We start from the raw sequence: 23919 nt of genomic DNA on the forward strand, positions 1-23919 counted from the left end.
AAGAAAACTACAGGTCAATATCCCTCATGAACACGGATTCAAAGATTCTCAACAAAATATTAGCAAATAGAATTCAACAACTCATCAAAAGATCATACACCACGACCAAGTGGGATTCATCCCAGGGTTGAAAGGATGGTTCAATATTCGAAAATCAATCAACATAATCTATCATATCAACAAAAGAAAAGATAAGAACCATGTGATGATATCAATAGATGCAGAGGAAGCATTTGACAAGATCCAGCACCCGTTTATTATGAAAACTCTCGCCAAAATGAATTTTCCTCGATATAGTAAAAGTCATCTACTACAAGCCTATGGCAAGCATCATCCTCAATGGGGAAAAATAAGAGCCTTCCCTCTAAGATCAGGGATGAGACAAGGATACCCACTCTCTCCACTTCTGCTCAATATAGTACTGGAAGTACTTGCAACGACGATTAGGCAAGAAAAAGATATTAAGGGCATTCAGATAGGAAAGGAAGAAATCAAGCTCTCACTATTTGCAGATGATATGATACTATACTTAGAAAACCCTAAAACCTCTACCAAGAAACTCCTAAAAACAATAGATTTGTATAGTAAAGTTGAAGACTATAAAATCAATACCCAAAAGTCCATGGCTTTCCTATATGCAAATAACGAGAGAGAAAAAAGTGACATGAAAAAAGCAATCCCGTTCACAATCGTGCCTCAGAAAATCGAATACCTTGGAATCAGCTTAACTAAGGAGGTAAAGGACTTGTACAAAGAAAAATACAAAAATATACTTCAAGAAATAAAAGAGGACACGAGGAAATGGAAAGATCTTCCCTGCTCATAGATTGGGAGAATTAACATCATCAAAATCGCAATACTCCCCAAAGCATTGTACACATTCAATTCAATCTCTATAAGGATATCTATGACATTCTTCAAAGAAATGGAGCAAACACTCCTGCAATTCACATGGAACAATAAGCCCCCATGAATAGCTAAAGCAACTCTTGAGAAAAATAATATGGAAGGAATCATCCTCCCCAGCCTCAATCTCTACTACAAAGCCATAATAATTAAAACAGCATGGTATCATGTTAAGTGAAATGAGTCAGAAAGAGAGACAGACATAGAAAGATCACACTAATCTGTGGAATATAAAGTAATAAAGTGGGAGACTAACACCCAAGAGTAGTAGAGATAAGGACTAGGAGGTCTGCCCCACAGCTTGGAAAATGGCCTCACATGCTGGGGGAAAAGGCAGCTGAGATAGAGAAGGGAACACCAAATAGAGGATGTTGGGAGGACCCATTTGGGTTGAAAGATGCGTGCCAAAAGTAGACTATAGACTGAACATGAAGGCCACTTAATACCACTAATGCAAACTATAACACCCAAAAGGGGAGAGAACAAAAGGGAATGCCCTGCCTCAGAGGTGGGGTGGGGTGGTGGGGGATGGGGTGGGGGTGGTGGGAGGGATACTGGGAACATTGTTGGAGGAGAATGGGCACTGGTGGAGGGATGGGTAAACAATCACTGTATGACTGAAATGCAAACATGAAAGTTCATAAGTTTGTAACTGCACCTCACAGTGATTCACTAATAATTTTTTTTTAAAAAATTGGTAGCTTATGCTGATTAGCCTAGGGCAGGTCCAACAGGCCCCTCCCCACCCCCAAGAATGAGGACAGTTCTTGCTCAGAGTTGAGCTGACCCAGCAAATAGAGGCACTGCAGCCCAACTGAGCAGATTCCTTTGCTGGGAGTGGGGAGTTCCCCTTCCACGGGGGAACCCCCTGTAGCCTCAGTTACCTCGCATTATCTGCCCCTCCAATTCCTGACATGCAGCTGCCCTCATTTCCTTCCTTCCAGTTCTTTCCTTTGCAACATTCCCCCCCCACCGCATCCTGACTTCTGCTTCTAGCCCTCACAGAAAAATTAGTGACTTCCTTCCTGAGTGTCGAAATGCTGGGGTCTCCTGGAAACCTTTGCCTGGTGGGGCTCTATCAGTTCTCGTGCTCCTGAATTCCTTTCCCCTTTCACTTTCTGCCACTGCCCACAGCCAGAGAAAGTAAGTGAGTCAAGCCCAGTCTCATTGATTCCTACCAACCCTCCTCACCCCTTTTATACCAATGAGCCCCGAAGTCTTGTGGCACCTCTACTGTCAAGCCACCCTGCCCTTGCCAACTTTGCTACCATTCCCTCCTATCTCTGGGAGGTCTCGCCTTCCTGTCTGAGGAACACCCCAATCACTCATTTAATCCAAACTCAATAGGATTTAGTACGTAGCTCACTTGCAGAAAACCCTGGTTTGATTGCTAGCACTGGATATGCCCCCCAAATCAAGCACTACCAAAATAAAGGCTTGAGCATTGTTGCGTGTGGTACTGACCCTCACAATCCCCTTCCCTCAAACAGAAAACCAAACAAAACAAGTAGACAGACTGATCCTTGTGACAGGAGAGAAAGCTCAGTGAGTGAGCACATGCTTTGTGTGTGTGAGCTGTGGGTCCAATCCCCAGCATTGTATACGTTCCTCCGAAGCACCTCAAGATGACCCCTGAGCACCACTGGGTATGGGCCCCCAAACCAAACCAAAATCAGATATAACCACCCCAGCCTGATGCTAAGGTTTGTGTTGGTGGCACTTCACTTCCACCCTCCATTCCCGTCTTCTGACCTCCCTGTCCTCTGCCCAGTGTCCACAGTGGCTGCCCACCACAGAAATCTTCTGCAATTCAGCCACATCACATCTGTCCTGCACTCCTCCACACCAAGGCATGGGAACAGCTTAGGGTTTCCAAGAACAGTCACAAAACAGACATGGGACATTGACACCCTCATCTTCCAGTGCCATCAGAGCCACAGAAACCACTGAAGATGAATTACCATCGTCTTTGTTTTATCAACAAGGAAAGGGAAATGCTTCATGCAGACGTGGTTTGTCTGTGATCCCTCAGTTATGGAGAATAAGGTAGAGTTGGAAGGCAGGCATTCTCTGTCTCACTCCCCACATAGACAACCTCCTTGGTAGCATCACCCCAGAGACAAAGAAGAAATTGCTCCCCTCAAGTTGCTCAGATCATACTGGGGACAAGTACACGCAGACCCACATCCCTGCGCATGGTGTGGGACGGAATTCAATGCAGGAACATGAGCTACAGAGCAGTGCATTTCCCCCACACTGCAGTTGAACACTATTTAGTGATTTAAGTCCATTCTTTTTGATTTCCTGCAGGTGACTTCTGTGGGACATGATTGGGGGGTCATGTCCCCCACTTTCCTGATGGCTAGGAAAGAGCCAACTCTTTGTAAAGAGCTTGTGTTAGGCTTTTAAAATGCAGGCTATAAAGTTGGAGCCTGGCTAGACTGTATATTGGGATCTTCTACGAGAGATATGACACTCCTGACCATTTCCAGGGCAGTGCTGCTCCTGGTGGATGTAGTCCACTTTAAGCAGGAAAGATCAGCTTGAAAGGGGAAAGGAGGGCCAAGGAGATAGACTTCAGTGGAGGGGTGCTGGGACCATGACAGGGCTTGGAAAGCAACAAGGTTGTGGAGGAGAAGTTTCTCCAGGTTCTCAGGCTAAGCTCTCTAAGGCCCTGGGAGTGAGCGAGGAGGTTGCTTGATCACTTGACCCCAAATCCATTTGACCCCAACGTCACTTGATCCCAAAGCCACTTGATCCCACCTGCATCCTGCAGCTATGTGGAGAAGGAGTCCCACATGTGAATAAACCCTTATTTTTGGTGGGGGAGGAGTAATGTCCTATCCTGACCATGTCAGGAAACATTTTGCAAATTTAGAAAAAAATAAATAACCTAGAGCCAAAGGGAAGTGCTGCGTGTTCTACAACTTGCCACGGTTGTTCAGTGGGAACACTGTTGCCCCGAGTGGTTCCTCTTGCACAGCATATTTCTGCTGGCTCCAGGACTTTGGCCAACTATAAAGCTTAGCAATGGAAAAGGAAGAGATTTAAAAGGAGGAAGGGCACTCGGCTAGACCTGAGAAGGACCAGCTTTCCTCCAGCTATGTTCTCTGAAGTGGAAACCTTTGAGATTAATGGTAAAGTACCTCTCCCCAATACTGCCCGGGTAGGTGATACAGTCTATAGGTGGATGGAATCTAGATTTGCACCAGAGATGCTCACTAACAGTTTTGGGGGGATGCTCATAATAGATGCTGTGTCTTTCACATATGATTGGTGTGGGTACTTTTTCCCTCTTCTGGTTTCACAGCTCCTTGAAACTATTTAAATGGGTCTTAAATTGTATTTAAACTTTATTTCAATTAATGTTAATGCCTATTAAATATCCCCTGTTTAAACAAAAAATCTATGTCTTATTCTGATACACAGGTGTGTCATGGTCATGCCAAACATGAGGTATGTAGTTTCCCACAAACTGGGGTTGAGCACTTTTTAGTAATTTAAGTCCTTCAGACTTCCTGCAGGTGACTTCTGTGGGACCTGATTGGGGTCATGTCCCCCACTTTCCTGATGACTAGGAGAGAGCCACCTCTTTGTAATGAGCTTGTCTTAGATTCCATTCAGACTTTTAAAATGCAGGCAAGTCTTATCTTTTATTTTCTCCTTTACCCAGGGGATGTAATTAAAAAACACTTCTATAATTTGTAGCCCTTTAAATTATGAAGAAGCGCTTTGCACTCAGAATTTCTGATTTCCTGCTCCAGAACATCCTCTTGAAATTGGCCTCCAAGCCCATCTGTCATTCTTGCTCCCTTCCTTCTCTGGAAGTTCAGAAAGAGTTACATCTCTTTCTCCTACCCCAGCGTCGCTCTCATTCATCGTCTGTGGAGGTCACTGGCTGGACCAGAGGGAATGGGGGTGGCAAAATGAAATACTCAGTGCTCTGCTTCTAGTGACCTGGTGCAGCAACAGAGAAAGTCTATGATCGAATGACTTTCCCAATTTGGGGGCTGGGGAGAGTCTCCCAGTTGGTTCTCAGGAGGTCTTGGATCCTCACTGGCCATTCTTGGCCAACCAGGCTAGTAGGGCTGAAGGATGAGGTGCTACTCAGGCTCTGCATTACCTGCAATTACCCAGGCCACCCTGGTGGTGCTGGGGACTAAAGCTGATCTGGCTTCATACCAGGCATGCTCCCGTGCTATCCTCTGGCTCCAACATTACTAATATTGACTCGCTAGTACTTTGGGGTAACGTAAAATTCTGAATATCTGGGGTGTGTAGGGAGGTGGGTGCTGGAAATTGAACCCAGGGCCTCACACATGCAAGACAAGCTCTCTGTTGAACTACATCCCTGGCTTTTGTATATGTAACTTTTTAAAGAATTGAAAACGTTCAAGTCATGATAAAAAAAAATTGGCATTTAATCCATGATGGGCACACTGCCCTCAGGATCTAGGAGGCAGACAAAAATAAGCACTGTCTCAGGCCTCAGGGAGATCAGAACTTCACTGGAGTGTCAGGAGGATGGTAAAATGAACCCACACATATGCTGGTGATTTCTGTTCAATCTGCTGCTAGTTGTGACTGATACCTGAAAGGAATGTTTTGGATGAAATTAACCTGGTATGAGACCTAGGTCTGAACTGAGACTTCTTCTTAAATTCAAGTTTAGGATAAGGGGGTCATTGGGAGAAAGAACCAGAGCTGGGCAGGGTTTGGGCATTGCACATTTGGGATATGTTTACAGGAAGTATTCAGATAAATGCAAAAAGGCCTCATTTTGTTGGCGAACGTTCATTGGGGGAAGTTCAGTGGGAATTGAGAATAGGACCTTGAAGGTGGACTTTATTCTGAGAACAACAGGGACTTTTGAAAATATTTTATTTATTTTTATTATTTTTTTATTTTTGGGTCACACCCGGCGATGCACAGGGGTTACTCCTGGCTTTGCACTCAGGAATTACTCCCGGTGGTGCTCAGGGGACCATATGGGATGATAGGATTCGAACCCGGGTCGACCGCATGCAAGGCAAACCCCACCCATTTGCTATTGCTCCAGCCCTTAAAAATATTTTAGTCAGGGCTGAGAGACATTGGTTTGCATTGGAGAGGACTCAGATCACAGATGGCGGTCAGGCTGGAAGGAACGAGCACAGAGATGAATTTGGTAGCAAGATATGAGAAGCAGATTTCTGTTCATTTCTTCGCCCCTTTTTCTGATGGGGTTGGAAATTTTCTTCTTGTAGAGTTCAACCAGTGCCTTATATACCCTTGATATCAACCCCTTATTGGATGGGTATTTGGTGAATATCCTTTCTCATTCTGTAGATTGTCTTTGTATTCTGGTCACTGTATCTTTTGTGGTGCAGAAGTTTCTTAGTTTAATATAGTCCCATTTGTTTATCTCTGTTTCCATTTGGTTGATCAGTTGTGTGCCATCTTTGAAGATACCTTTAGCTTCAGTTTCGTGGAGGGTTTTGCCAACTTTGTCTTCAATGTACCTTATGGATTGTGGTCTGATGTTGAGGTCTTTAATCCATTTTTTTTTCTTTTTGGGTCACACCTGGCAATGCACAGGGGTTACTCCTGGCTTTGCACTCAGGAATTACTCCTGGCGGTGATCAGGGGGCCATATGGGGTGCTGGGAATCGAACCCAGGTCGGCCTCATGCAAGGCAAACGCCCTACCCTCTGTGCTATCGCTCCAGCCCCTCTTTAATCCATTTTGATCTGACTTTTGTGCATGGTGTCAGGTTGAGGTTTTGCATGTGGTTGTCCAGTTGTGCCAGCACCATTTGTTAAAGAGGCTTTCCTTGCTCCACTTCACATTTATTGCTCCTTTATCAGAGATTAGATGATCATACATTTGGGGTTGTGTGTAGGGATATTCCACCCTGTTCCATTGGTCTGCAGCTCTGCCTTTGTTCCAGTACCATGCTGTTTTAATTGTTACTGATTTGTAGTAAAGTTTAAGGTTGGGGAGGATGATGCCTCCCATCGTCTTTTTCCCAAGAATTGTTTTAGCTATCCGTGGGCATTTGTTGTTCCATATGAATTTCAGGATTGCTTGATCCATTTCTTTGAAGAATGTCATGGGTATCCTTATAGGGATCGCGTTAAATCTGCATAATGCTTTGGGGAGTATTGCCATTTTGACAATGTTGATTCTCCCTATCCATGAGCAGGGGATATGTTTCCATTCCCTTATGTCCTCTTTTATTTCATGGATACTAATGACCAAAAGGCACATGAAAAAATGCTCTTCATCACTAATCATCAGGGAGATGCAGATCAAAACAACCATGAGATACCACTTCACACCACAGAGAATGGCACACATCCAAAAGAACAAAGCAACCGCTGTTGGAGGGGATGTAGGGAGAAAGGGACCCTTCTACACTGATGGGAATGCCGACTTGCGCAGCCCTTCTGGAAAACAATATGGACGCTCCTCAAAAAATTAGAATTTGAGCTCCCATTTGACCCAACAATACCACTTCTGGGAATATATCCCAGAGAAGCAAAAAAGTATAGTCAAAATGACATCTGCACTTATATGTTCATCGCAGTACTGTTTACAATAGCCAGAACCTGGAAAAAAACCTGAGTGCCTGAGAACAGATGACTGGTTAAAGAAACTTTGGTACATCTATACAATGGAATACTATGCAGCTGTTAGAAAAGATGAAGTCATGAATTTTGCATATAATTGGATCAACATGGAAAGTATCATGCTAAGTGAAATAAGTCAGAAAGAGAGAGACATATAGAAAGATTGCACTTATCTGTGGAATATAAAATAATAGAGTAGGAGACTAACACCCAAGAATAGTAGAAATAAGTACCAGGAGGTTGACTCCATGGCTTGGAAGCTGGACTCACATGCTGGGGGAAAAGGCAGTTCAGATGGAGAAGGGAATATCAAGTAAACTGTGGTTGGAGGACCTGCTCGTGAGGGGAGATGCTTGCTGAAAGTAGACTATAGATTGAACACAATGGCCACTCAGTACCCTTATTACAGACCACAACACCCAAAAGGAGAGAGAGAATAAAAGGGAATGCCCTGCCACAGAGGCAGGGGTTGGGGTGGATATGAGATTGGCGGGTGGGAGGGATACTGGGTTCACTGGTGGTGGAGAATGGACACTGGTGGAAGGGTGGGTGCTTGAACATTGTATGAGGGAAACACAAGTACGAAAATGTGTAAATCTGTTACTGTACCCTCATGGTGATTCACTAATTTAAAAATAAAAAATTAAAAATAATAAAAAGACAGGAGAAGAAGAGGTGTAAGGAGGAAACAGAGAGAAGGCCAGACTAGAGAAGTCTTAGACATTGGAGCACCTGAATTTTGCTGTGAGATGAGGCAAGGGGGAGGAGTTATAAGAGTCCAAAGCAAACCCCAGATCTGATGGACTCCACTAACACCCAAATCATGTTAGTGTGATTTAGCATGCTTCTGTAAGTGCCTCTAGAGCTCTGGTAATTTTACCCACAAACATGGCACATACAGAACTTTCTAGATGTTCTAGCCTACAGGACTTTTTGTTTTGGATAGTGGTCACGGCAAAGCGCTGTAGCCCAGGGCTTACTGAACAAAACTGCCTCTCTTTCTTTCTCTCCAGCTGAAATTTGGTTTGTTTTTCTGAAGAGGCTTGAAACCTTGCTACTCTTTTCTAGGTCTTTCTTCATAAGCTATTCAGCCATTATCTCTCTTCTAGAAGGAACTAGAAAATTAACATTGGTGTCTGGTGACAATCTCTTCCTGGAATGTACTTCTTTTGGCTTTTTTTGGTGTTGTTTTGTTTGGGGGTCAAGCCTAATTGCTTGGGGCTTATTCCTGGCTCTGTGCTCAGGGATCACTCCTGATGGGACTTCCAGGACATTGTGGGGTGACATGAAGGAAACCTGGTTTGACAGTGTGCAGCACAAGTATCTTACCCCTAAACTATCTCTGCTGTCTTCTTTCCATCTTTTTGAAAATGACGAATATATTTCTCTCTTGAACCTTCCTGCCTTTCTCCTGGCATGCCTGATTTATCTCACAGCTCCTTTAATCCCCAGAAAGCTTGGGACAATTGTCTCACTGAACATTTCAGCCCAAGTTCCCAGCTACCTCAGGCTTTGCATCTGCCCTTCTGCTGCTTCTTCCCACCAGTCCTCATCTGAAGAACATTTCTCTGGACAGAGAAGATTCTAAATAATATAAATAGAGAACTTAGGCATTTTGTTGATTTTTATTTTCAGCTTCCCTCTGTTTTGCTGTTATTGCAGTGACCAGGGATCATACACATGACTGTGAGTCGCACATTTGGTTGTGATGCTCCCTGGGCAATCACACTTTTTTTTTAGTGTTGGGGCACCTGTGGTTAGACTGTTCACAGAAGCTCACTGTGATCCTTGCACACCCTGAACTGTGGTGTTTTCCAGGGTGCACACTTTCTTGGTAGTGCTTGCACAGGCTTGGCTCCCGTGCTCGGGAGGTCACATGCTCTGTTGAGGCACCAAGTTCCCAAACTGCAGAGCTACCTTAACCATGTTCAGTGGGAGTCAAACTCTTGTTCTCTGGGAATCAAACTCTTGGTCTCACCTTTGCAAGGTTTGGCTTTTGCCACTGAGTCTTCCCAAGCCCCCCTTGTGGTTCATATTAATATCAAGTATGACCTTCAGCCAACATAAGAGGGGGCTTCATCTAAAGAGTGTGGCCGCAGTAAGCTTAGGTGCAAGGTCTAAAAGTAAAAGTGTGTAAATCTCAGTGAGCACTGATGATGAGTATATGAGCATCGCAACCCATGCACGGAGCCATCCAGTCTGTTCAGTTTATTTCAATTTCACTTGTCCACCAATGGACTATAGAAATATGATTGAGTAAGAGATGAGAATGTATTGCCTTGTTCCACTTTTGGGAGAAAAATATTAGTTTCACTATTGTGTTCGTTTACATGTCTTGTAAGTGCTCACTGTTTGAAGTTTATTTTTTCTAGTTTGCTAAATTTTATTATAAATTAATTTTTATTATCATGACTAATTATAAGAATTATGAGTTACAGTCAAGAATGTTTTACTATGCATTGGATTTTGGCATGCGATTTATCTGCAACAATTATATTATTTTGCTCTAATCTTGATATGGTGGATTATATTGACTGATATTCAGATGCTAAACCAACCTTCTATACCTGAAAATCATGAGGTGTAAAACATAAAACATTTTGTGATTTAATATAATAAACATTTTTTCATAAAACATTTTGTAATTTAATATAATAAATCTCTCTATGGGATTTCCTTCTTCAATAAGATACTAATTTTCTTTTACATATGTTTACAGTACTTCAGTATTTTTATTTTTCCTCTTCTCATTCTGGAAAATATAATTATGCTTACATGATAACTTTCTAGAAAGATTCTGATATGACTTAGTTGAATGCAACAAATGTTTATTGAATATCAAAAGAAAAATGTGGATTTTAGAGTGCTCAATTAAATATGGGCCTGGATTTCTTTTTCTTTTGGCTACACCTGGTAGTGCCCAGTGCTTACTCTTGGTTCTGGGCTGAGGTTTCACTCCTGGCAGTGCTGGTGAGGGCAGCGTGTGCAATGCCAGGGATGGAACTGGGTCAGATGAGTGCAAGGCAAATACCCTAACTCCTGTACTATCTCTCTGACTAAACCTGTATATTTTACAGGAATTTAAAATAGCAAATTCATTTCTAAGATAAATATTTGAATATTTATTTTTAATATAAATATTAAAATTACCTTTTTAGGTAATCTGAGTTGTGGTAGTTTTTGGGTTTTATGGAAGTAGCCCACAAACTACCCAAACTTAAACTACATAAAATAGATATTTCCTAAAATAAATTTTTTAATTTTATTTTTTACAATTCCATCCCTCTCGGAAAGCCCGGCAAGCTACTGAGACTATCCCACCCGCATGGCAGAGCCTGGCAAGCTACCATGATGAATTCGATATGCCAAAAAACAGTACAAGTCTCACAATGGAGACTTTACTGGTACCCACTTGAGCAAATTGATGAACAATGGGACGACAATGCTACGACAGTGCTACAACAGTGCTACAATTTTTAAATAATTTTTAATATTTTAAAATTCTTAATAAACTTCTTTATATAAAATTATATTAAGCAAATAACTTATTTATTGAAATTTTAAATATTTTAATTTCAAATACAATTTTAAATACTTTTATTTTATTTTATTTTATTATTATTATTTTTTTTCTTTTTGGGTCACACCCGGCGATGCACAGGGGTTACTCCTGGTTCTACACTCAGGAATTACTCCTGGCGGTGCTCAGGGGACCATATGGGATGCTGGGATTCGAACCTGGGTTGGCCGCGTGCAAGGCAAACGTCCTACCCGCTGTGCTATCGCTCCAGCCCTTAAATACTTTTATTTTAAATAAACACATTTATTTAAAAATTATTTTAAATTTTATTTTTAATAACTCAAAATATTTACTAAAATTTTTATCATAAAATTTGCTAAAGTAGAATTCATTTTTAATATAAATATTTAAATTTATGTTCTTAATATAAATATCAGAATTATCTATTTTATGTAGTTTGAGTTTTAGTAGTTTGTCGGTTCTGTGGAAGTAGCCTTTGTTCTGCTTTTCCATTTTTTTCTAATAAAGCTAGTAAAGCATTTCTAATAAAGCATCAGAGTATCTTCTATGCTATTTATTGGTGATGCTCAGGGGCTTCACCAATAAATGTTTCCACACATATCATTAACATACCAGGGGGATGATATGTGGTGCTGAGGATTGAACTGGGCCAAGGGAACAAAAGGTAAGTCACCTGAGCCAGGTGCTATTTCTCAGGCCCCTCCTTATGCTCTCTTTAATGGCCATGGGGCCTGTTTTGATATCCTTGTCTCACTCCTGATAACGACGGTTTGTGTCTTCTTTCTTTTTGTCCTTGTAAGTCTTACTATATGTTAATTTATTAAAAAAGACATTTTTAAATGGATTTTCTCCATTGTATTTCCATTTTCAATCTCATTGAGTTCAGGTTTCATTTTATTACTTCCTTTCTATGCCTTCTTAGGGATACTGGCCTCTCTTTCAGGTGGAGCCCAGTTTACTGAGCTCTTCCTTCCTCACTGGCACTGTAAGCGTTCTGCGTTACAAATTTCCTTCTCTGTGCTGTTCCAACTATATCCCATAGTTTGATATCTTGTGTTTTCATTTTTATATTTATATTATTCAAATTTATATTTTGGATTTTCTATTAAAATGTTATAGAAAATTTATATTTTATAAATTGGGCTGGACTAGAGCAACAGCACAGCGGGTAGGGTGTTTGCCTTGCACGAGGCAGACCAGGGTTTGATTTCTCTGTCCCTCTTGGAGAGAGCCTGGCAAGTTACCCAGATTATCCTGCCCACACAGCAGAGCCTGGCAAGCTACTCGTGGCATATTCGATATGCCAAAAACAGTAACAAATCTCACAACTGGTGCTCGCTCAAGGAAATCGATGAACAATGGAACGACAGTGCACGCATGTATTAAAATGTTATAGAAAATGTATATTTTAATTTTCTATTAAAATTTCATAGAAAATTTATATCTTAAATTTTCTATGAAATTGTCCTCATGATTCATGTAGTTTTGGAAATTTTACTTATTTGCTAAATGAAGGGGCACTTGGGGCCACACCAGATAGTGTTTTGGACTTGCTATCCTTGGCTCTGTGCTTGGGGTTCATGCCTGGGAGTGCTCAGGGATTGAACCATCGTTGGCCATGGGCAGGGATAATGCCTTAACCCTGTACTAGCTCTGGTCAAGGATTTTTCCTTTATTTTTTAATGTCTAAGAGTTTGTATATTTTCCTGCTATTTATCTGCTATTGATTTCTATTTTGATTCCAAGGTCATGAGAACAAACTTTGAAAATTTACTTCACATTTTACATTTTGTTGAGATTTGTTTTGTGACTCTGGATATTGTCTCTCTTCGTCACTATTCATTTTGTGTGTTGGGGGGGGGCATGGGAGAATGTGTACTATTCTGTTATTGCATAAAAATATTCTGTAAATGTTAGCCAGTTCCTATGGTTGATGATCCTAATTTCCACCTCTGACCTCTTAATCCCTGTGTGCCTGAAGCATAGTTTATCTTTCTGATCCATTCAATTGTATTTTCTCAAGTTTTGTGTTGTCTATGTGGGTGAATCATCTTGTGTTAAATTGGATGCTTTTCTGTCTGTTTTCCATCCTCATCATGATGATAAATCATATGGATGAATGAAGTGTTTTTCAAATACTTCTAAACCAGCAGAACTAAACTACTCAAATCTCAGCACCTCAATATCTACAGTTACTATCATCCATTCAACTACCTGTCACCTTCCTACAGCGCATTTTTGCATACTTGATATTATGTTGCTGCTGTGATACAGCTCAAGGTTATTGGAAGAAGAAGAAGGCATAAATAGATGCATTTCAGGGGGATCAGTGCCATGTCAGAGGAACATAGGGAAGAAGAGGTAAACCTTATCCAGTCCAAGGGAGCTAGAGAAATGTCTCACAGAACAGGAAAGGCAAGATTGTATTCTCAAAGGATGGGTAGAACGTGGTTATGCCTTCAGCAGGAGAGAGGGCTGGGTATTCAGAATAGATACAAGCTGGTTGAAGGTGGAAGAACCCAAACACGGTGGTCTGACTTGACTATTGGGGTCTCATGGAACAGTAGCCTGGAGTCCTGGTTATCAAAGATCAGCTGGTAGCAGGGCTTGCCCGGTGGGGAGTGGCTTGTCCTGAGGGGCAAGTCACTGAAGTGGGCACGGACTTGTCTAGTTTGTGTGGATCTAATTCCGTGGGATGCCTGAGGATGGGAGCTCTCTCTGCTAGACTGAGCAGAGGATAGCCATTTGCTATTAACTAAAAAATTATTCAAAATAACAAAAAAAAATGTCCCCCTGGCCCTCTTACCACTTCCAGAGCCATACCTTGACCACCCTGCATTTGGTCATGCTCGCTCCAGTAAGAAACTTGTTTTGCACATGGCTGGAAGGACTGTTCACTAACACAGGGACAGGATAGGAGTCTCAGTGATGGAAAAATACTCACAGTTCAGACACATCTAGTACATGAGTCCCTTTCACCTAAGGCAAAGCCAAGCCCAGTGCTCACAAGACCATCTCCTTTCCCTGGCTGCCCCTGTGGGATTTCTTTTCTATGACTATGAGTCCCAATGCTCATTTCAATGGCATTTCCCCCGACATCCTCTTTGGAGGCCGTGATCACAATCAATCTCCAGAAACCCTACAAGGAGTTGAGATGATGCTGGTCAATGCTTAGTTCAGGGTGGGTGCTCAGGCAATGCAAGTGGGGTACCTGCAGGGTGCAAGGAGACCCTCCTGCCACAGGATGCCACCAAACAGGGAGACAGCCAGCATCAAAGACAGACTGGGTCAGAGGCCCAGGAAAACGTTCATTGTAGGCTCTTCTTAATAATCCTAGTTAGAAAGAACTAGTCAAAAGGGAGGTACATACACGGATTATGATTTTTGTCTTTAAGGGTTTGATAGCTGCTAGAATAATTCATTTTCACTAGAAGAAAACTAAATAAATGTTCCCTGGAAAATAGCCCATTGCAAAGGCAAGGTGCTGGTTTATATGAAATTTGTTATTATTATATTAATCATGTGAAATTAAAAGATAAAGGCAGGTGTATCTAAGGGTATATGCATTTGTGAGTTTCTGAGGGTAAAGGGAATGGGAAGAAGCTTGAGGGTTAGGACCTTGGGGGTTTAAGGAAGCATTATTTTTTTATGGTTTCTTTTTTTAAATTTTATTGAATCACCACGAGATAGTTACAAGCTTTCATGTTTGGATTATAGTCTCAATGATCAAACACCCATCCCTCCACTAGTGCATATTCCCCACCACCAATATCCCAGGTATACCCCCCCTTTCCCACCCTCCCCCTGCCTCTATGGCAGACAATATTCCCCATACTCTCTCTCTACTTTTGGGCATTATAGCTTGCAGCACAGACACTGAGAGGTCATCATGTTTGGTCCATTATCTACTTTCGGCGTGCATCTCCCATCTCGACTGGTTCCTCCAGCCATAATTTTCTTAGTGATCCCTTCTCTATTCCATCTGCCTTCTCCCGTCCGCTCATGTAGCAGGCTTCCAGCTATGGGGCAATCCCCCTGGCCCTTGTATCTACTCTCCTTGGATGTCAGCCTCATGTGATGATACCCTACACTCCACAGATGAGTGCAGTCTGAGGAAGCATTATTAATCCTTGTGTGGCGTGATCTATTGCTTAGCAAATTATATTAAATTTGTTTTGTTTTCATAATTATATAAACCAAAAGGGCTGGATAGATAAAACAGGGGAAAAGTGCTTGTCTTTCATGTGGCCAACCTTGATTTGATTCCCAGCACTGTGCACAGTTTCTTGAGTACTGCCAGGAGTGATCCCTGAGCACAGAGCCAGGAGTAAGCCCTAAGCACTGCTGAGTGTAGCTCAATCACCAACTCCCATTTAAAAATAAAGAGAACAGAGAACTGAACACCAATTTCATGTCTGCATCTGATAACCTAATAGGCTTTTCATCTCCTTCAAAACTTGTTCAGGGACTGGAGCAATGGTACAGAGGATAGGGAATTTGCCTTGCATGCTGCTGACCTGAGTTTGATCCCTGACACCCATATATGGTCCCCTAAGCTCCTTCAGGAGTGATCTCTGGGCCAGAGTTAAGAATAAGCCCCGAGCTTAGTTGGGTTGGGCCTTCAAACCCAAACCCAAACTTTTTCATTGCTATAAAATGGAAGCCATTGTCATTTCCCTTTTCTTTGAAATTTAAGGATATTAATTTATTTGTTGATTCAATGAACACTTACTGAAATACCCACTGGCCAGAATTTGACGGGAGTCTAGGACAGTGAACAAGGTTGTCATTGTACCTGGTTTCAGGAACCTGCTCTCCCAACCCAGGGCATGTAGAGGGAGGCTGGTTCATCCGGAAACGTATGCAGGCGACCAATAAGGGTGCTTCTAGTCTGTGGCAAGGAGATGGATCAGGGGCAAGATATGGGGGGCAATGAGTCTTTCCTCTGGTGCCTTTCCTGCTGACAAGAGCCTCTTGCTCACAGGAGAATCTGGGGTGCAGGTTGGGACTGTACTACTCTGTAGAATAATAGCTTCTTTCACTGGGTTGTGTTGCAGATCCAAAGCCCAAGAAGAGAAATGGGGTGAACTTCTTCATGGCCCTTGTCATCGCCTACTTGATTCTGCTCACGGTGGCCGCTGGGATGCTGGTGATGAAAGGTAAGGCTATCTTGCTTCTGTGTGCTCCTTCTCAGAGTGAGTGAGTCCGTGAGCAAGGCCTTTGTGGCACAGGGCTCAGATAATGGGAGAGTCTAGGGCCACCAGCTGTCTGCCGGAGTCAGAGTGGGGAAATAGGACTGGGGCCCTAAAACAGTAGACGGCAGGAAGGGCACTTGCTGTGGATGCAGCTGACCCAGGTTTGATCCTAGTATCCTTATGGTCCCCCTGCCAGGAGTGATCCCTGAGCGCAGAGTCAGGAGTCAGCCCTGAACACCATTGTGGCTCAAAACAACAACAAAAAGAAGTAGGGGAAATGAAATAGAAGGGAGGGCCAGAGAGATAGAGACAGACAGACAGACAGACAGACAGACAGACAGCACATGCACATTCACCAGTGAACCTGTGTGTGAACCTGTGTCTGTCTAAAGCCCACATGGGGTCTAATATCCCAGAGTCACACCCTAGGAGGAAAATAGGGCCTTGGTGACCAAGGTGCTCATTCTTACATGGTTTCCCCTCCAACGGCTTCCAGTGTGAACTGAAGGTCCACAGAGCGATGCCATCCATAGACACTGAAGTCACTTAAGAGGATCGCTCCATGGCTTGGAAGCTGGCCTCACATGCTGGGAGAAAAGGCAGCTCAGATAGAGAAGGGACCCTAAGTGAAGAATGCTTGGAATGCCCGCTCGGGATGGGAGATGTGTGCTGAAAGTAGACTATAGACTGAATATTACGGCCACTTAATACCTGCATTGCAAACCACAACACCCAAAAGGAGAGAGAGAGAGTAAAAGGGAATGCACTTGCCACAGTGGCGGCAGGGGTGGGGTGGGAGGATGGGAGTGTGGTGGGAGGGATACTGGGAACATTGGTGGTGGAGAATGGGCACTGGTGGAGGGATGGGTACTCGATCATTGTATGACTGAAACGTAAGCACGAAAGTTTGTAAGTCTGTAACTGTGCCTCACAGTGATTCATGAAAAAAAAATTTAAAAAAAGAACTACTTCCACGTTACCCAGTTATTATATACACACACATTACCCACCTCTACTACCTGTGTAGTCAGACCCACCTATTTTTGGTCTTATGGTCCACCCCAGACCATGCATGAAGCTTCTGAACAGTCACAGAATGAAATCTGGTCTTGGGTGCTAGAGTGTGTGTTCGACCCAAACAGGAAAATCATGACTGGTGGGTGAACACCTTCTCAGCCCTCACAGCCCAGGAAACCTGAACTCACATGTTCAGGACCTCACACACACACACACACACATACACACACACACACACACACACACACACACACACAGAGCCTCAGAATTCCAGGACTCTGCTTCTGACAGGTTCCTGATTGCATTCTAACAAGGGGGGTGTACCCAGTTATGAATCTGCAGGAGCAGCTCTCAGACCTGGAGTCTGACTTTCCCAATGGAACGCTGGACGCCGAGGCCCTCTTGCCCCTGCCCAAGGAGAGTCCGTATGCGTCCTTGCTGCAGTTGACTGGCCCCCACAAACGGGCCCTCCTGGCCTCTGGGCTGCAAGTGTTGCAAGTCCAGCTCCTCCAGGTGAAAAGTCGGCAGGATCTGCTGCTGCGGCAGGTGGATAATATCACCCAGAACCCAGGTCTGGACCCTTGCTCCCCTCCTTCGTGGAACTCCCCTGGGGAGGATGGGCTGGAAGTGGGGGCTATTTGCTTGTGGCCAAAGGGGTCTTGTGGGCTTGAATCCTTTCCCTGGTCTGGTTTACAGGCCTAGAGACCAAAATATGGGGTGGACATCCTATGGGCTGGGTGTGAGATGATTGGTGCCAGGTGTCACTGCAGACAGGGCTCTGGGAACCGATGGGGTCAGACACCTTGGACAAAGACCCTACTCATCTGCAAGAGGCAGGGATGGGAACAACCAGGGTGAGGCCAGGTTTGAAGCACGAATCCCCTAGATGAATCCAGAATGTTTCTGAGGGAGGAAAGATGGGGCAATGCCCAGGACCACTGTAAGGTACCACCTGGTATTGGTGGGTGACTGGGTGGGGAACAAGGGTGAGCACCAAGGCAGTGGGTGTCGGTGCTGAAGCGCCAAGGACAGGTCCTCTTGGGAAGCATGAGGACTTGAACCTCATTCTGAGATGAGGTGGAAACACACAAGGCTCCCCAGTGACCCTGGGGAACTACAGGTCTCATGTAGACCAAGAGATATGACTAAACAAAACTCTGGCTCTTTCCAAGCACTCAGTCCTGAAAACAGCCAAGTATTTGGCCCCCGTTATCCTCCCCATCCCTTCCCACCTCTGTTTGCTGGAAGCTTCTCAGCCTTCCCACAGCATGCTGGGAAGCCTGGGTACGTACTCCTGTTTCCACCCACAACCCACTGTCTTTCCCTTGCAGAGATGTTCCGGGTCAAAGGTGAACGAGGCGCGCCAGGTCAGTTCATGCCCATTATGGCCAATCCTGCTCTCCCCCCGCAAGCTGCCCCAAGCCCCCGCTCGCCTGTGCCTTTCTAGGCCTTGCCACCTGATCCTTTCTGGCTACTCACTGGTCTCCACAGACTCCCCATAGTCTCACTGATGCGCTCTTCCCCTGACTAAACCTCAGCTCCCAGCATGAGTCTCTCTCATGCCTAACCCAGAAAATGGCCTTCCCACGCCTCCCTCCACATCTTCCTGGGACAGCCCAGCCCAGAGCTCGGCTCTCCCCTCCCTGGGCTCTCAAGCTCAGATGCTGGCCACAAGCTCAGAGGCCCTCTTTCGTCTCCTGTAAGTGTTCCCCAAGGCCCTATTTTCAGACACTTCCCACAAGCACCCCATCTAGCTGTAATTTCAGGGGTCCCATGGCTCATCTGTCGCAGACTAGAATGACATGGGAAAGGGCATCGGGATGGGGGTGGGGCTCCAGGGAGCAGTCCTAACCCGAGGTCTGAGGCAGGTCAGCAGGGTGGTTTCTGGCCAGTTACTTAACTTTTCTACAACCGCAGAGGCTCCCCTGTGTAGAAAATAATGGTGATACTTGAGTTGCTACCCAAGTAGTTACTTGGTGGCTAGAAGAATCACATTCATGGGTAAACAAGTTCTGTCTGATGATAGGAAGTGTTCTCTGAGCACAAACCTGTAACTTTTTTTTTTGCTTTTTTTTTTTGGTCACACCTGGCATGCACAGGGGTTACTCCTGGCTCTGCACTCAGAAATTACTCCTGGTGGTGCTCGGGGGACCATATGGGATGCTGGGAATCGAACCCAGGTCGGCTGTATGCAAGGCAAACACCCTACCCGCTGTGCTATTGCTCCAGCCCCAAGCCTGTAACTTCTTTCTGCCTTTTCTTTCTGTCTTGGTGCTTGCACAGGCGCGTGCGCGCGCATGCATGCACACACACACACACACACACACACACACACACACACACACACACACCAAACATGCTTCTTCTATCCCATCGATAGTGTAATGCAATTCCCGTGCAATTCCACCTTTAAAATCAATGTGTCCAAGGCCAGAGGTAGCTCAACAGGCTGAGCACTTGCATGCAAAAACCAATACAGGACAGACTCTTGGGTCTCATCAGTTTTTATAGGGACCCTATGTGGCAGAGTGTGTGTCTGTATGCAGTGGGGGGAGTCTAGGGCCACGAGTGTCAGAGTTCAACTCACAAGACTGACAGCACTCAGTCTGTGGGTGCTGGCTGGGGCTTGTAGCTTCAGATTTTAAACTCATTGTCTTGTTCATGCTGAGCATAAACATGCTTTGCCCCTAGCCTCAGTTCTTTATTGTTTTGGTTTGGGGGTTTTGGAGGCTACACCCAGCAGTGCTCAGGGCTAAGTCCTGGATCTGTACTCAGGGATCACTCCCAGCGGTGTTCAGGGGACCCTATGTTGTGCTGGGGATGGGACCAGATTAGCCATGTGTAAGGCAAGTGCCTTAACCCCTCTCTGGCTTTTAGTCTCATTATTTCTGACATGTGGCCCATTTGATGTTGCTGGCTAAGAACACCCTCTCCCTCCCGCCCACACACACCCCAGAAAGGACACTCATGAATTCCACTGTCAACTCCCGTCCCCTGCCACTTGTGACCTGACCTTAATGCCCATTTTCTGTTGCTTCTCTAACCCACGTGGGCTTTGGGTGAGTGGGTCCAGTAGACTGAGAAGGGACCAGAAGTCCTGCCCCACACATGGCAGCCTTGTAAGGTCTCAGGAAGGCAGAAAACTGCCCCAAGTATAGCAAACACAGGCCCTGCTTTTCCAGAGCCTGCTGTGTCTTCCCTGGGGCCTTGTGTGTGGACCTTGGGAAATGTGCATAGCTTGGGTAGAAGCCCACTTCTTTTAAAAGCAGCGACTCAAAGCTCTGAAGAGGTTTGCACGGGATCACCCAACTCTGCAGAAAAGGCAGCAGCTTTATACCCAGCTCAGGCCTGCTGGTCTCCAGCCTCTTGGCAGTGTGCATTTTCTCTCCCTCCCCCCATCCCTCCCTCCCTTCCTTCCTTCTTTCCCTCTCCCTCTTTCTTTCTTTCTTTCTTTCTTTCTTTCTTTCTTTCTTTCTTTCTTTCTTTCTTTCTTTCTTTCTTTCTTTCTCTTTCTTTCTTTCTTTCTCTCTTTCTCTCTCTTTCTTCTTTCTTTCTTTCTTTCTTTCTTTCTTTCTCTCTCTCTTTCTTTCTTTCTCTCTTTCTTCTTTCTTTCTTTCTTTCTTTCTTTCTTTCTTTCTTTCTTTCTTTCTTTCTTTCTTTCTTTCTTTCTTTCTCTCTTTCTCTCTCTCTTTCTCTCTTTCTTCTTTTTTCTTTCTTTCTTTCTTTCTTTCTTTCTTTCTTTCTTTCTTTCTTTCTTTCTTTCTTTCTTTCTTTCTTTCTTTCTTTCTTTCTTTCTTTCTTTCTTTCTTTCTTTCTTTCTTTCTCTCTTCTGTTTCTGGGCCACACCCAGGGGTTCCCAGGTAGTTACCTCTGGCTCTGGACTCAGGGAACTCTGTTGGTGGTGCTCGGGACTATATGTGGTGCTGGGGTCTGCTGTCTGCCTTACCTGCTGTGCTATCTCTCCAACCTGGTGTGGCCTTTTCTTTTCTTTCCACAACCAGGCTCTTTCCTTGGAAATTTTCGCGTTCTATTTTGTCCCTGTGCAGAGTTTGGCTGGGCCTCTGCACTCAGAGGCCTTGTAAATGAGTTCTTGGATGTCGGACCTCCCGTTCCTCACAACTCCCCAATCCAGAAGGTCCTCTTCCTCCTGTCAGCTCAACTGCTGGCTGAGAAGGGGGGCCTGTGGGCCATGGGTCACAATGAAGCCCACAAATACTGAGCTTGTCTTCCGGCCCTGTGATCTTCTCCATCCTTGTCTGGGCTACATTCTAATTCTCTTCCCTTTCCAGGTCCCCCCGGACTCCAGGGCCCTCGAGGACTCAAGGGAGAAACTGGTGAGTCGGGCTGGGCTTGCATGCTGCATCTATAGAGAGGTTTTTCCAGAAAGGTGGGGGCAGCAGATACAGACCAGGCCCAGTTGCACACCCCGTGCAGTGAGAGAACCCTGCCTGTGCCAAAGGGAAACTCACTCCAAGGGAAGGTCACTTTCGAGGAACTAGTATGAGGAAGGCATTGAGTAGAAGGGTGCCCAAGGAGCTCATTCTGTGCCCAGCAGAACTGTCTGAGAAGGGAAGTCACACACACACACACACACACACACACACACACACACACACACACACACACACACACCCAGAAACATTCACCCAGCCTCAGAGCCGGCTGTGGGTCCCCTTCCTTCCTCTTCTCCCAGAGAGGACAAGAATGAGCTGGTGCTCCCTACACAAGCCTGCTGACAGAGCAAGCCAGAAACTCACATTATTTCATCACCCTTCAGCAAGAACAGAGCCTTAATGCTCCAATCATAGTGCTCTGACAGTACTTGGGCCATGCGGGATCATTCACACGGTGCCACCTTTCCTCCACCCCCAGCTCCACCTGAACCTGGCCTGCACCCAGCCTCTCAGAGAAGGTCAGGGGAGGTTCACACAGGGATGGTGCTGTCCGGAGCCTCTACACCCTCAAGCCAAGCCCCCAGGAAAGTCCTGCCATTGAGAGCCTTTCCCCAACTGCCTTCCACGCCATGTTTCTCACCTCCCCACCCCTCCTCTCTCGAGTCCCCCACCCCCAACTGCCCTACACACATGTACCATTCTGCTTTGTCCACCCTCCCCCACTGCCTCCCAAGGACCTTCTCTGGGGATCGCAGGCACTTCCACTCTACACTTACATTCTAGCCTGGCCCCCCCATCACCCCCATGGAAGGGAGGCATCATTCTCATTGCCGTGTTGCTCTGGGAACAGGAGCAAAATTCTGTCCCGCTGAGCCCATGTGGCCATGACCAGCCCCGTTTTGCAGATAAGAAAATTGAGGAACGGAGATCAGAGAGAAAGTCCAGTGAGAAAGCTGTTTGCCCTGCACCTTGAGAGAGGAGCTGGGGTTCAGTCTGACACTAGAGCAAGGACTAGGGGTCCCAGAAACCTCCCTGAGCAGCACTGAGATGGGACCCAAGCAGCAATCAGATTCATGCGATCTTCGAGTGGTGCCAAAGGTAGCAACTCACCGTTCTCTTGGGGAGACAGAAGCTCAGAGGCTGGGGAACACACAAGTCCAGCCCGCTGCAGCTCTGGGATCAGAGCCAAACCATTTCCCTCCTTCCCCCACAGCCTCAGAGGAACCCACTCCCTAGCCTTGGCCTAGAAACGTGGCAGTTTCAGTTCTGAAATCGGGACTCGAGCCCACCCCTGTCCTTCCCACACCTCCCTGCCTGAAACCATGAGCACTCCCCTCCCTGCTGCGGGCTGGGACTTACTAACCAAGCAGGCCCTCCCAGCTGAGGGCCAATGCCACGGGGACACGCTGCAGCCGTCCTGGTAATCAGGAAGCCTCGAACTCAGGAGTCACAGTTGGTACCAGATACGGCATCCGCTCACCATACTTCCCTGCACTGCCTTCTTGAGGGAGACACAGGAGGCATAGTAATACAGATATAGGCCCAAACGGTGCCAAAGAAGCCTCCTGCAGCCAAGCAGAGGCCAGGGATGCCCATCCTGCCTGCCCTAGAGCCATGAGGGAAAGGCGTGTCATTAGCCTTTCTTCCGAAACAGACACGGATGGACTAGGAGCCACTTTCTCTACTGTTTGCATCAAGGCTGATGCATGGACCCTCAGCCACAACCAAGTTTCCTGGACTCACTTTGTCTTCCATCTAGGAATACTCATTCTTAGGGCCTGGGGAAATAGCAGCGGGATGAAAGCACTTGCCTTGCCTGCAGTTGATTGGGGTTTGATCCCCGGCACTCCATATGGCCCCCAGAGCTCTACGAGGAGTGATGCCTGAGCACTGCCTGGTACGGCTCAAACCCCAAACCTACACCCCCACCCCAAGAAGAAGAAATTGCATTTCTTAAGAATCCAAACCTTCTCAGAGATGCTAATCCCCCACCTGTCCACTAAAGTCCCTCAAAGCTTAGATACAGGAAGACTTGCCCCACAGCAACTTAGCTTCTGCTCCCAACCATCCCGTCCATTTCCAAGTTCACTGCACTTCCTAGTTCAGAGTCTTCTGGGGCTTGTCCATGTCTGATATAATGAAAATTATGGTAGGAAGCCTTTTGCCGTTGTTGCTTTGGGGCCATACCCAGAGGTGCTCGGGGGTCACTCCCCTCTCAATGCTCAGGCTCATTCCCAGTGGTGCTTGGGGATCAT

General features: G+C 45.4%; 1 protein-coding gene across 2 annotated transcripts in view; it reads left to right on the forward strand.

Annotated features, from left to right (window-relative positions):
• MARCO (macrophage receptor with collagenous structure) overlaps window positions 1-23919 on the forward strand; it is a 137416-nt gene that overhangs the window by 94138 nt on the left and 19359 nt on the right. For both annotated transcript variants that reach the window (XM_055122363.1, XM_055122364.1), the window contains 4 exons: window positions 16116-16217; window positions 17599-17841; window positions 18602-18637; window positions 21560-21604. In XM_055122363.1, the coding sequence (XP_054978338.1) occupies window positions 16116-16217; window positions 17599-17841; window positions 18602-18637; window positions 21560-21604 (426 nt within the window). The remainder of the gene's footprint in view (window positions 1-16115; window positions 16218-17598; window positions 17842-18601; window positions 18638-21559; window positions 21605-23919) is intronic.

The sequence above is a fragment of the Sorex araneus genome, chromosome X, assembly GCF_027595985.1.
Source record: "Sorex araneus isolate mSorAra2 chromosome X, mSorAra2.pri, whole genome shotgun sequence".
NCBI lineage: Eukaryota > Metazoa > Chordata > Mammalia > Eulipotyphla > Soricidae > Sorex > Sorex araneus.